We start from the raw sequence: 15531 nt of genomic DNA, 5'->3' as shown, positions 1-15531 counted from the left end.
CAGAACTTTAAAGAAACCCTTGCATTTATGGCATATACCGCCGGCATTAGCATTACCCGATATGCACCTCGGAGAGGTTGCTGGACAGATTTTGCACATCATATGCCTCTGACAAGAGCCTTTTTTTGTGTGTATATGTGTGTGAGTATCTGTGTGTCTGTATGTTTGAATTCTAATAACGCGTGTTTCCACCGCGTTGTTGAATTATCCCTTGCAGTCGATTACTCATGTTAATGCAAGCCCTAATTTCTTCCTGTGGAATGTCATTCCAAATTTCAGTTAAGATTTGCGATAGATCTTACAGATTGGTAGGTTGTCTTGTTAAATTTCTATAGGGTTCAAATTTGGACTTACTGCAGAATATGGAAGCAATCAAATTGAATTGGGACTGCAAAATTCGAGAATGATTCTCAACGAGGCTTCTCGACGATAATTCATACACAGACACAGATTCTCACACACAAATACGCACAGAAAAGGCTCCTGTCAGAGCCATATAATGTGCAAAATCTGTCCAGCAACCTCTCCGACCTGCACATCGGGTAATGCTAATGGCGGCGATATATGCCATAAATGCAAGGGTTTCTTTAAAGTTCTGTATCTTTGCAGAAAAAAATGGTAGCGGTTTTTCACATACTGGAAATTAAAGATAAAGGTTTGTACTTTATGCTGCTGTAAACAGTATCGCCCCAAAAAAATGTGGCAAGTCCATGCATTTCGTCAAACTTTGTAATTTTCAATATTGCAAACATGACCTCACATTTACGGTGTTATTGTGGCAGGGATGCATCAAATCTAAAATCAAACTACAGGGTCTTAAAGTAGAGATCTCAAGCTTTAATTTAAAAAAAAGAGCATAACTTTGCGATGATTTTTCACGGAGTTATCATCAGTTGAATTTGGCCAATTTTTGCCTAAAATTTTTCTATGCCATATTTCTTTTGAGCAGTGTATATTCAAACACTTTCCTAAAAAATTTCCATAAATTTCAATGTCACGTGTTGGGTTAGAATGTTACTAATCGCATATTTTTAAAAGGTCTCTCAAAAGCTGTATAATACCAAAATTTTAGATTCCTTCTTCATTTTATTTCAATATGGATCATAACCACATTCGTATAAATTGAGAACTCTGCAAATAACAAGTAATAAATTAATGTAAAATGAAATTGTATTAATATTTCATTCAGCTTTTTTTGAAACAGGAACAAACGTTTCTTGATCGATGAATTTTTAGTTTCAAAAATCGTTCAAAAGTGACTTGTCTAAATGCGAACTTCCTTCAAATAAACTTTACTTTTTCTATTATGTCTTTACTAAACTGCAAATGTTTATACAAACTTATAGTTTCATCAAATATTTTCTCTTTCATGTTGTTTGTATACTTTTTGCGAGACCTAATAGGTTATGAAAGCAGAAACAACCATAATTTAGTTATTATTTCAATAATATTCTTTCCTACCTATAATTTCAAATTATTGAAAAATCATAGCAAAATTATTTTTCATTCATTGATTCGTTAATGTTATTTAAATCTAATTAAAATAATGCTAAGGTAACAAACGATACCTCGCACAAAATGCTCAGTAAACTCCACTTGTTCGCATACCCTCGTAAACGGATGAGAAGAAAACGAATAGGTAAAAAAAGTCATGTAAATACGTGACCAGACGCGAGATTCTACGGACTGACGGAAAAGAATAAAATATAATGAAAAGAAAATTAACTTTTTATATCTAAGTAAACACGTATTGTACGCGTTAACACACGCCATTTACAATTATATATAATACGTCTATGTATATTTAAAAACGTAGGAACTCTGTATGTCCGCGTACGCTCAAGATATCACAGCTAAACGACATTAACGACTTTTCGCCTGTTTACGTTAAAGCTACAATAAATAAGTTTAACAAATCCATCGTCTTTTTCTTTTCTTGGCGATTAAATCGATGACTTCTCATACGTTATGAAATCTTTGTCGTCATCAAGCTTTCGTATTGTTCTATCGCTCACGATTGACTGAATATCGATTTGAATTATCGTATTGATTGCGTGCAATGCGAGGAACAACAATCTAAGATACTTTATTAACACCAGAATAATCATCAGACTCGTCAGTGTGATAGACTCAAAATTTCTTATTTTTAGAATATAGAAATTATGAATATATAAACATTTCTTTATATATTAATATGATTGTGCACCTTTCATTTTTGACACCGTATAATGAATGTAAAGCCTGAGCATGACGGTATATCGATTATATACATCAATTAGACATCGATGTATGATGTGGTTGTTTTTGAAGCGAGCGCGAAGAGTGATCGTTTTGAGTTAGTCGCGAAGACAATTGTAATAAATAATTTATTCATTCGTTATTAAGATTTTGTGAATTACGGTGTACTCTGAAGATTATTAAATCCTGATATTATTTTTACTTCTGTTCTTTCATTTTTCGTTATCCTCTTACAGTTTGGTATCAATTTATGAAGGAACGTAGAAATAATTATATTTGAAATTTCATATGTTATGTTAATATTCGTCTATCACAGTAATTGGAAACTGTGTCCGCAAAAGTGCGAGGCATACATTCACGGGCACTGATGGATAGTCAATTTCTCAGTATCTAAATTTTTAACTTTTCAAATTACCGAAGGTATAAATTTACTTAGTACAAAATTTGTAAAATTATAAATTTGTAAATTTGAAACTTTCTAATTTCTGAATTTCCTAACTTTCATCTGAGTTTCAAATTATCTGATTTTTAAGTTTTAACTTCTCGAATTATCAAATTTATGTATTTCACAAAAAAATGTATGTTTATAGATACTAAACTTCTTACTTTAAAATTTTTAGCTTTCCAAATTTGAAAATATGGTATTTTTAAATCTTTAAATTCCAAATTGCTAAACTTCTAAATTTTTACATCTTCAAGTATCAATTTTAAAGTTACTGGATTTCTAAATTTTTACGGATAACATTTCAATAGTTTGGAAAGTTAGAAATTTGAAAATTTGAAATGATTATGTTTCTAAATTTCTCGCATTGCTAGTTTCCAAATTTATAGATTTGTAAATTTGAAAATTTTATACGTCCATATTTTCAATTTTCAGTATTTTAAAGTTTAAAAATTCCATATTCCAAATTACCAAATTATTGAATTCCTAAGTTATTAAGTTTGAGAATTTAAAAATTAATCTATTTGAAAATTTTGAAATGCGAAAACTTGAAATGTCTATGTTTCTAAATTTTCTATTTCCGAAATTCACAAATTAGTAAAATTGTAATTAAAGAATTTCATATTTTATAAACCTTTGAATTTAAAAGTTTGAAATATACGTTGATTTTTTATACCACCTTACTACCCATTGTATTCACTAATCTATCACCCACTGATCTAATATTCATAACAACGGTAAAGTTTAACTAACATATTGAACTTCAATAGAGAACAATGCCAATATTAAATACTGGTAATTATATTAGCATTAAAAACTACGAGCGATGGGCAAATTGCCAAATTTTTATGTTAAAAAACGGAAGGTTTTGTGACATTATTTGGATTGCAAAGTCTTCAATACTTCTGTGAAGTCTCATTTAAAATAATTGAAATCAGTAGCAAATATAAATTATGATTTTTCATTATTGAAGTGAAAACTTATAATAATTTTTGTCATTATGTAATTAAACAAAAAAGATGTTTGTTGACTGAGATGCAAAAGAATAGTTAGGCGAACTTTAATGAAAATATGGTGCGTCCATTACAGCAGACTTACAGCTTGACTATTTTTTACTTTCTTTTCAATAAACAGATTATATCTATGACTACCAATCAGTACTTTAGAATCATCCTTTGATTCATGGTTTACTCTATTTCTTTTTCGTGAACTTTATAATCAATCAAATTTGCGGATAGCGAAATCCGACTGCACATATGACAATTTACTCTTTATGAATAAAATATATCAAAACATATAAAAATTATGGATTTAATAATTTTATATTTCGTCATTATTTATTTATAAAATAAATATCCAGATGCGTATTTTGTTTTGTCATGTTATTTAATGTCCACAGCGTAGTATACTCAGAACAATTTTATTTTAAGTACTGGAGATCTTTATAGCTGAAAGCTATCTTAGTTAATTAATTATTTAAGTAATAAATAACATATATACTATTCATACTATATTAAGGTAGTAAAATCAGATACATTGGACTTTGATTATTCTGCTGTTACTCATTTATATGATTTTTTTAGCGAGCAAATAAATTCTCTCATATTCTATTCAATTCTTATAGAATTCTTATCTCCTTTGCCACGCATTGATTACGTTTTAATACGTTGGATTATTCATTATCGATTTTCTGTTTCAATCGTTTTATCGCCTTGCACGAAGAATCTTATTAGTGTTGTTAGCTATTCTAGTTATTAAGTATGTTATTAAACATAATACTGTTTCTGAAGTACACTTCTTAATACTGGTCTCTAGTATACAACTCGATTTTCAATAACAATCAAAATGCACCAGTTGTCAAAATTAATACGATAATTTCTTCACACGATTGTCATTCTCTTCTAATTCTATCGTAAAACTCTTAACACTATCTCATCGGAACAAACTGGCAAGATTGCAAAATATTAAGCATCTATAATCGTAATCAGGAAAGAAATAAAAAAAATGTATAAATCCATGATTGTTCAAATAATGGAAAACCTTTTCCTAGGGAAGATCGACAGGCGTACTAGATTTAAATAATAAATAAACGTCAAAAACATAAATAAAAAGGTTATAAAACAAAATAATACATAAAGCAGGTCTGGGCAACTCGTGCAATTAAGTCACGTTTTAAAGGGCAACAGCTATAGTCAGGTGACAAAATGTAAAAAGTATTAAACATTTCACATTAAAATGGACGTGGAAAGTCTTTCTATTTTCTTTAACACTAAAACATCCATACCTATCAAAATTTCTTATTTCTTACAATTATTAATGATTATTTCTTGTAATAAATAATTCTCATTTCTAGCAACGTGTACAATTTAATAAAATAATTCTTATTATGTAGAAATTAATAAGATTCTTTATGTCCACCGTTATTTTTTAATTAAATGTAAGTGTAGATACGCTTGTTTTAGTGTTAATGGCTGTGCCCGAATCTTTATCAGACATTAATCTAAACGTCCGCAGACAGCACTGACTTGATATAATCAAATGAATCTCAAATCGTTTAGGTAAACTATACATAAAGATGGATACCTTAAGTATGCGTAAAAATGCTTTATAAAATAATACTTGCAAGAAATTGTAAAATGTAACTCGCCGAAGATGTAGTCGTAATAATAGAGAGTTCCTTGTCGCAAAGTGTGGTTGCCTGTTAACCCTCCCTTCAAAATAATTGATTGATCTCGCATAAATCGAAAGAAGCCTTGTTAGATTAATTTCATCACACTTCTATGAGCTTCTTTTGTTTGTTTCTTAGCAGTCTGTTCCTCGGAATACCCTTTCGTGATCCCTGAGGCAAGGAACTTTTCTGGCCACCGCCTACTGGATGCTTCCTAATTGGCTTGTTTTGCTTCTTAATCTTCGATATCCTCTTACCCTTTGGCCCGGATCCTTTGTTAATGTTCTTCGCTCCTGGGCGTTGCCTGGTGGGGTCACAGGTGCCCGGCCCTGGCGCGGTTGCATTACGAAACGCTTCGGTCCAAGCTTTCAGAAACGTCTGATACAATCTAATAACGCCCCAATCCTGAATCAACATCAAGGTTAAATCACCTTCCTTAGCCCAGTTTGAACTCTCCGTGACAATTTTGGCCGTGTGAGCGGTCGGCACTTGTAGACCTAGGTTTAAAATGGCGGTCTCCACTTCGCACAGAACCTGAAATGACAAATACGACATTGAGATTATGCAGTGTACGCGAAAATCACTATTCATGATCTTCACGAAACTGTGACAATTTTAATAATTAAATATTATCAATACACTTATAACAGCACAATTTTTGTATCTCTTTTTACATAGAAAATCATCGGAATATTTTTACTAGTTATTAGTATTTATGACTTAATCATTAATTACTGGTTTTTATGATTTTCAGAACCAGAGAGATTTTAAAAACTTTGCTCAGGGACAAAGTATGTAAAAATATGTTCTTTAATCTTTTTTTATACGATTCAAAATTTATTTGTAGATTATATCTTCAACATTTTTATTCAATAGTAGCCTAAATAATAGCTTTCATTATAAAGGAGAAATATAAAAAATATTATAATCGAATAAAATTAATATATACTATTCATACTAGCAAAAGTAGTAGTTTTATTTTACAATATAAGTAAATTTATTTTTTTCTGCTGCGAATTTTTTTTCATGAGATAACAGCATATGTCCATTCATCGAGTAGGAAGTCGACTTTAATGAAACTTTCAGGAAATGTAATAGCTTGTTTTCTCTTAGTAAATCGCGAGTCCACGATACTGCTTTCCTGAAGCTATTATCAACTATTCACAGTTTTTTGCAGTTATAATATAAATATAGATGCCAAATAAATTGATGCATAAAGTCGTGTTACTTTTATTCAAGTATTTTTTTTAATGCAAAGTATATTTATATTTTATGTACATAATGTAGTATATCATCGTTTACCTTAGAATTTCCTGGATTACAATCTTATTTTTAATGATTATTGAAATGGTTTGTAAACTATTAAATATTATTGTAAAAGGTATTGAAAAAATGATATTAATGCCGATATAGTAAGAAAATAACGTCCAGTTGTACTATTATATAATTTAGTTGAAACAACAATTTAAAAACAAAATGGAGAAATTTGCACCACCATTCAGATCTATAGCCTCATCAGACTATTTCTTCCTGTATCCTTTTAACTTTCAAAAAATTTCAACAGATTTTAATTTCTACGTTAGAAATTCTTCATATCAATGTAAAGAAATCTTGAATCATCAAATCTAGCTCTGGTGGAAAAGTCATAAGCACTAAATAATTCCGAGAACAATATGTCTCGGGGTTATGCATCAATCTAACGTATCGAGTAGATGTAATACGGTATTAAATGTTTCGTACCCTGAGAATCTCATTGTGCATTTGATTAATGATCTCGTTTCTCCTGTTCATTGTGAGATCAACGTTAATGTTGGATTTCAGACGGAAAGCTCTGAGATGATGGAACGTGATGGCGAACCTTTGAAGCGAATCGTGAAGATGCGGTAACGCACGGTCAGCTTTCTTTCCCTTTTCGAGACACCAAACCTCCCTAGAATACCACTCGAGTTCCTTCTCTGGGAGCCAGGGCATTCTGTACTGCCCCTTCAGCACTTTGTACACCTGCGAATGAAAGTCGAGATAGTGTTTTAATGTTAACAATGTACTCTGCGCTATCGTTTCTTCGTAATTACGCAAGTACTTTTATTCAAAGGAATTTCGATTGCACAAATGCGAACCTATTTTCAACAAAGTTGTTTGATTTACACATTTTAACAAACTGGTTTTTTACTTTATTTCTCAAAACATTAAAACATTCAGTACGTTTATCGATATTGGTTCGTCGACGTTACAAAAATTCGAGCAAATAATGTTGACTACAAGATACTTCTAAATGTTACTAAGGTCATATCAAACATTTGAAATTAAAAATTAAAACATGATAACAGAAAATTAATTTTAATACCTTTAACGTGTTTTTTTTGTATTGTGCATTCGATCTCCATATTATCCTTATGTAGATTAGTTTATACATAGATATATGATATTTATGTGGATTAAAAACAATAATTTCAAATTTCCGACAAATTATAATAAAAAATTTATAATTGATCATCAGTACATATAACTTTTTTTTTTCATATTTTTACAATGATACAATCTGAATCATTCTATATGAACTTTTCGTAAAATCCGGAAAACTTAAAGTTGTAAATTGCATTTAGAGTAAAAACTTGCATATTTTTCGGTGCAAAACTACTTTTTATGATTTCCTCTTACTTCACAGAAGATAAAGATTTTGCTTACTTTATTTTTGTTCAGATAACGTTCATGGAATGTAATTGTTTAACACTTTCGGAAATTCGTGAAAACGACAAATGTAAATTCCATATATTAAATTGTAGAAATTATTAATGTTTTTGTCAAAATGTATGCTAACTGTAGTTGAAATAAAGAATCATTGTATAAGTTAGGTTACATATCACCCTTTATTTACTTACTTTTCTACTTTAGTTACAGTTTAAAAATAGGTAATCGTTTAACGTCAAAAAAATCCACTATTAATGTTTTAAACTCTCAAAAAAGGACCTAAATTTGTAGCACGAAAATAGTGACTCATTCGTGAAGTATTCGAATTCTTATATGTATCATACAAAAACCAGTATGTAACATGAAAAACATCGGTCAAAATATTTTGATTAAATGCTTAATAAGATGAATATGTCTTTTATTGATCTGTGAAACTGTGAGATACTACTGAAGAGTTAAATAATTTTAAAAAATTTTATTACATGAATAATTAAAGTATTCAGAAAAATGTATATACAGGGTGTTACCTGTAACGCTACTCACGATTTTTTTCCCACTTGCAGCCACCTTACGAAAAAAAGTTTAGAATAAAATTTGCAGGGTATGAAGTGCACAATAGATATTAGTAAAGCAAATTTTGAAACCAGTTTGTTCTCTTGACAAAGTCAAGGTCACCTTGGGTTTCTTAAATAGGAACATACATTTTTTTTTATTCATAGCTTTAGAGGACATCGAGACGAATTCGAAACGTATATTACATTATATTTTTATTAACATATTACTCGATTTACAGAAGTGGAAAAATGTAAAGTACTTAGCTTTTGACTTTGGTAGGGTAACCATTATTTGGTTCCAAAGAGATCACTGAATGTAAACACGCGACTAGAATATAAGAAAAATACACTTTATTTAATTACATGTTCAAAATGTAACATATGCCGTCTTCCATCACATAATATTCCAGTCTTTTACTTCACATTTCCACTTCTGTAAATCGAGTAATATGTTAATAAAAATATAATGTAATATATGTTTCGAATTCGTCTCGATGTCCTCTAAAGCTATGAATAAAAAAAAATGTATGTTCCTATTTAAGAAACCCAAGGTCACCTTGACTTTGCCAAGAGAACAAACTGTTTTCAAAATTTGCTTTACTAAGATCTATTGTGCACTTCATACCCTGCAAATTTTATTCTAAACTTTTTTTCGTAAGGTGGCTGCAAGTGGGAGAAAAATCGTGAGTAGCGTTACAGGTAACACCCTGTATACATATAAATATATCAGATAATTATACAGCGCACTATACACAAAATGAGGCATTTGATTTGATAATGTCGTTATGTCGTTTCACATTAACCTTTAATAGCAAGCAGACTAATGTTTATTGGACGAAGAATTAATCTACAAAGGAAATTAAAAAAATAAAGTAAGAAACTAAGGGAAAAATAAAAGCAGCCCAGAGGAACTAATTTCTTCAATTGTGTAATAATGAAATAACAAAGTATGTTTAAATCACTATGGTTTCTTTTCATTTATTTATACTTTTTCTAACTACTATATTGTCAATTTATTGGACAAATGAAACTCCACAACTTATTCCATTTTTTATGTACAATTTATAATACTATTATACGACTATATGATGGATTCAGATAAGAAAAGTTCTGCTGTACCACTTTGCAAAAGAATCTGATAAATAAAATTGTACTCTATCCCAGATTGTAGTATGAATTCTTAATAAAAAAAAATGTTGCGATCCTGGAACGTCGTACCTAATGCAAATTACAGACAGAACGGAAAGTAGGACTTTAACACTAACAACGTTGCTTTACGCGCACGTGCGGGTCTCTTTGAAACAGCCGCCCACTCTACTTTACCCCGACTCGGTTCACCGATTAATTACGAATCGCGGTCAGGTCGAACATGTTACATATGCTTTACCTTCGAGTATATATCGTGCACATCCTTCAGATGCATCCTAAAGTGATTCTGAGCAACTCTGAGCTGGGTTCGCACCCTCTTTAGGGTTCTGTGCACGCTGTGCCTCTGTGGCATCCTCTTAAATTGCATCGCCACTGGGTTACCACACGGTTGCAACCAACGGTCCATGTTATTCGTGTTTGATACGGCGGTGCGAATACCGTACGCAGGTGCACCTGAAACCGTATTCAATCCCGAACTCAGGAAGAATGTGAGGCTCATGAAGATAATCGTCTGTGCCACCGAATCTGTAAAGAAATAAACACGATCGACGTCAGAATGGTAACTTGTACATATATTTAATTTGGAGACGGATTCACGAAACGTCGAAACCTCGAAACGCAAGAAAGTTTTGAATTTCGAAAATTCGAAACTGCACTTTTTTGTGAACTCTTGAAATTCACATAAGAAAATGTATGAAACCAATGAATAAAATCGTGTGAAAATATATGAAATCAATTTACCGCTATGTACCTTAAGAATATTTGATCCATGTATATTTATATATATGTATAAGCTTTGGAGATATAAATACATTGGATACTGAATCGTGATCACAGAATTTCAAAGCGGGTGCATATGACGGAAGTGAGTGTGAAAGGCTTTGATAATATTAGTTCTAAGAATAAAATATTCCTCTTGCTAAACAAAGCCACCAGTTCAAGTTGCAAGATTTTCGAGAGTTTAGAAATTTTATAAAGCTTCAGATTCAAGTTTTGACAATTTGTAAATTCAGTTTAAACCTATTCCTAGTTTAACTGTGAACGATAATGATATTAGTTTCATGTATGATTTTGTTAATGCCTGCACCTGGGACAAACATTTGGACAATGCCTCGAAGAAATGTTGTACATTGCAATTATATTTTAGCAGAAACAAATCAACGCATCGACGAAATCTGCAGATTAACTGCCATTTTTCCAAGTTCATGTATTTTAAACTTATACACTTGATATATTACCTTCATATATGTACATATATTGCGTGATATACATATTGTATTCTTATTAATTAATGTTACTTCTAATATATTAGTAATATATTAGTAAGTGACATTCCACATCAGAGAATCAAATTTTGTCAGACAATAATATATGTATGTAAATATATTTGTTATGTTACAAACAGTAATATTTTGTCTTAATTTCGTACAAATAGCAAGGTTGACTAATGATTGTTATAATTTCGAATTTGAATAATTTAGTTAAATGTTTGATATTCTTAACGAATGTATTTATTTAATAGATATTATCGAGTGAGTATACATATCATATCACATCACCGATAAGTATCGTAGATTGCACAAAACCGTTTGAACATCAATTGAATTGTTCAGTTCCATAATTTTTTCAAGTAACATAATGTATCAGGTTTTAATTTAGAAACACGACGCGTTAATCGCGTAGCAGAAATGATATTATTGGGCTAAGCCGCAAATGACCGTCATTGTAAATTAAAAATGCTTTTCTGGAAAATTCGATTCAGTTATTTCAGGTAATACTTTCTATACACTAGCAGTAACTATATATAACATAAGAAGTATTGTCTATAAAACGGAGTACATTCTTAGAGATCAGCATGATTGACAGCATCTTAAATTCTTTTGCATAAAAGGAAGTTGATATTAAATACATATGGAAATAGCAGAAAAAACATTCTGTTAAAATTTTAAACAATAGTGAACTTTTTTTACAATTATGCACATTCAACAGTTTAATTATTTATATTATAAACGTATTTAACAATTCGTTCCAAATATTTATTGTTTATATTTTTATTAAATCCAGACATATTTCGTTGTTCATTTTGTCTTAAATGATGAGCGTACACAGTTGGAAAAAACAGAAATTTCCAACTCACAAAACAATGCGAAAAACGATGTTTACGATTTACAAATCAACAAATGTACTAAAAAAGAAATAAAGTAATAATCAATTATGAAAAGAAGGTTAATTGCATTGAGGTAAGTTTACCGCCTCAAAAAATATTAGAGGGCAAATATATACATGTGATTTTATGTTTTGGGTTAAAATCGATCAAATATAAGCCAAAATGTAGTTTTGCCGAAGAAAAATGAATAATAAATTATATCTAAATATAATATTTGAAATTTCAATAATCAAAAAGACGCGTCAACTCTAAAAGGCATTTAGAAATACGGTTGATAGGTAGATTAAAGAAAGGATGTGCAGTTTCGCATTCGGGGGTGTGATAAAGAGATTGTGGCAAGAGGAAGAAAGGAAACGGGAGAATCGTGGCTCTTCCGACTTTCACAGTCGGTGTACCTACATGGATACGTAGGTACCTACCATTGCACCTACGCGCCAATTTAACAGCGACCAATCGTCGCCCCCGCAGTAGGAAATGGGTTGCAAATCGGAGAATCAGGATTTATTGCGCAATTAAGCGTCCCAGCTTACGACTTCCTTCGCGATTCCATACTTTGAACGAACTCACCCCGAAGGCGTGCAGATCTTTCGAACTTTTTTACGAGGTCTGACCCCCGTCGGTTAATAAATTTCACGCGAGCTTCATTATCGTTGAATTTCGTGTAAACGTAAAGGTGAGTGCCGATTAAAACTGATTTATTTACTGTCTCCCCGCACGTTAACAGTTTTCGATTTTGGATCGAATAGTAACAATCGAACAAGTTAAAATTTTATTACTTTTGAAGAAAAGTCAGAAATGCAATTTTGTAAAATGTTCAAAATGTGATACGATGAACATTATCCAGTACTACTCAATAGGATTATTAATTTACTCGTTTTATTATCAATCGCTATTATTTGATACAATTATTAACTTACACTTTAACGTATATGTTTTCCTCGAAATGATGTTGCAACAGTGATCATATAATTAAGAAATAAATACATAAGGACAGGTGTCGGCAAACATGATTTAGTTATAATATCATACTTTGGATTGATAAATATTAATAATGAGACTAAGGAAATAACAACTAGTGTGCATTTCAATTATGTTGTACCGCTCAATATATTCAGATTGATTACTAATATTTCAATTTAAACAAAACCCCAGTCATCAAATATAATAGCGATCGATGGAAAGTACTATGATCCGCTATTGATGATAATTTCATCAGAACTCAACTTCTACTTTAAACGGCAATGAATGTTATGAAATTTCGAGACATGATAGTGAACTATAAAATTTGACGCGTTTAAATTAAAATTAGAATACAAAATTCAATCTATGCGATGACAGAAGTTATGATAGCAAAATGTAAGATTGGATTGGATAGGTTGAAATTGTGATAAGATATCTAATGCCATGATAATGTTTGTAGATTTTAAAACGATAGAAGTCATGACATTTTGTGATATGTGACATGACATTTTGTGATATGTGACATGACATTATGTGATATTGTTAGATACAGGGATGTACTAGCACACGAAAACGTAACCTAACAATAAGATGCGAGTCATAGTGTGGCACACATATGCTCTTACTGGTCCTGTGTGGCAAGACGTGTGTTCGTTCACGCGTGACTGACGTGCGAATTGCACGAACGATCGTATCGAATCGCCGTGACAGCTCGAGTCCGAACACATACATCGCCACCACTCATAGATGTACTCACGCGCGCAAGCAATTAATGCGTATTAATTATCCCCGTGGTGGTCCTCGAGCTCTTTGTCGGTAGACCCAACAGCGTTATCGGCTTTAAATTCGCGTATGGAATGATATGGTGCGGTTTACGATGTACTTTACATATTTTTCGAGTGAAATTTTTATGGGTGTGATTCAGCGTGGGAGTATTACGACTGATCGTCAGATTCGAGGATAACAAAAAGTGTAAGTAAATTCCGAAATTTCTAAACCTACAAATTCTCAGATTTTTGAAATTCTAAATTCCGAAATTACCAAATTCTGTATTTTTAAGCCATATTTCGAAATTTTCAAATTTACAAAACCTCAAATTTGCAAAAACCCAAACTTTCAAATTCAAATCTTTGAATTTGAAATTTGAATCTTCAAATTTCCAAACTTTGGAAACTTCTAAATTTTTAAATTGCCAATTTTCTACATTTCGTAACTTCGAAATTTCGAAATTAATATATATTGTTATGTACAAATAAAATCATTTTAATTAAACTTCAAATTTTCATGCTATCGTGAGATTTTTGGTTTTGAAATATTTTTATTATTTCAAGAGTCCAAAATTACAATGTTTTAAACCTTAATAATTTCTTGAATTTAAATTTTAACGAAGTTCAATTCTTTAAAATCATTCGAAAAGAAAGTTCAAATATTCAATACTAATTAAATACAAGTTTACTCTTTTTTAAAGAACCAACGATGTATGTACATTTTGTATCATCGTGCGATTAAGATAAATGTCGTTCAGACTGAGTATACATGTATCTCACAGTTGTTTCGATTTTTTGTTTATATTATGTTTAAACAAAAGCGGCTTCAAATGAAAACCTAGAGAAATGTCAAAGATGATGTTATTATATTTGAACAAATTAATACCTGTTTTTAGGTTTTGGAAATTCATCGTTAGGTAACATTAATCTGCAGCATCTGATTACAAGATATTAACACTCTTGAGTTGTTCATATAATATATTTTTATTATTATGTTATATGTTATAATGTTATAATACAATTTAATTGAGTTAAGGCATCATTTCGCCCTACAACAATATAAATACACGATTGTAATTTAACTTGATAAATAATATCTTTTTCTAAATTCCTAGTATCCACCGAATCATATCATCTTCATTGTCTCGTGATAAGATTCCGGATTTCGAATCGGTTAACGCATCGTCACGTCTAGCAAAGCATTGCATGCAAATAGAGAAAAGCCGATTGCAGAACCGTACGATGTTAGATACCGTATTAACATCGATATTTCACTTACCAACCTGAGTGGCAAAGCACGCGTTGCTAATCGGAAACAAACTATACGAGCTAGTCAACTTTCAACACGGTCGATTTGAACTGCCAGCAGGACAATAAGTGATCGGTTTACCAATGCAAATTGATACCGTTCTACGTTGTCAATTGTTGAAAGCATTGAAAATTGCTATTGGCTCGATCTTTTGAACGAGACTGAGGCTAACATTCAAAACGTATGCCAGAAAGTTCTAACGAACGTGACCCTGCTCGTATTTTGAGTATGAATTTTACAATTGTTGGCTCAACAATAAGTCACAATTCGATTAGCCCGTTGCCGCGAGACCAAAGGAAGCCAATCGCACGTATCTTATCGTAAACTCACGCCTCCTCTTCTTCTCCCGGAATCGTTTTCCGCTGCTGCTTCCAGGTCGACTTATACCATCCGAGGATATACACATTGCGTGGGTGTACGTAGCCTCGGTCAAAGGTGTACCCCATATTGTGTAAACTTCTAACGATCATTGCTTTCCAACTGCATGAGTTTGCATCTCGATTCTTTCACACTTCTCTACATCTTTCTTTTTGATAAGGTAAATGTCCCAGAGATCAAATGGTTCAGGATACAGTTATGATAATTGCAA

The 15531-nt window shown here is 31.4% G+C and overlaps 1 protein-coding gene across 2 annotated transcripts in view; it reads right to left on the bottom strand.

Annotated features, from left to right (window-relative positions):
• Nucleotides 1-2944: 2944 nt before the first annotated feature.
• The window catches only part of LOC100880947 (uncharacterized), a 54992-nt gene continuing 42405 nt past the window's right edge, over nt 2945-15531 (bottom strand). For both annotated transcript variants that reach the window (XM_076535287.1, XM_076535288.1), the window contains exons 2-4: nt 9978-10264; nt 7089-7349; nt 2945-5882 (exon numbers count right to left, since the gene is read on the bottom strand). In XM_076535287.1, the coding sequence (XP_076391402.1) occupies nt 5451-5882; nt 7089-7349; nt 9978-10264 (980 nt within the window). In that variant the 3' untranslated portion in view covers nt 2945-5450. The remainder of the gene's footprint in view (nt 5883-7088; nt 7350-9977; nt 10265-15531) is intronic.

The sequence above is a fragment of the Megachile rotundata genome, chromosome 9 (assembly GCF_050947335.1).
Source record: "Megachile rotundata isolate GNS110a chromosome 9, iyMegRotu1, whole genome shotgun sequence".
NCBI lineage: Eukaryota > Metazoa > Arthropoda > Insecta > Hymenoptera > Megachilidae > Megachile > Megachile rotundata.
This window is presented reverse-complemented; position numbering and strand designations above follow the sequence as displayed.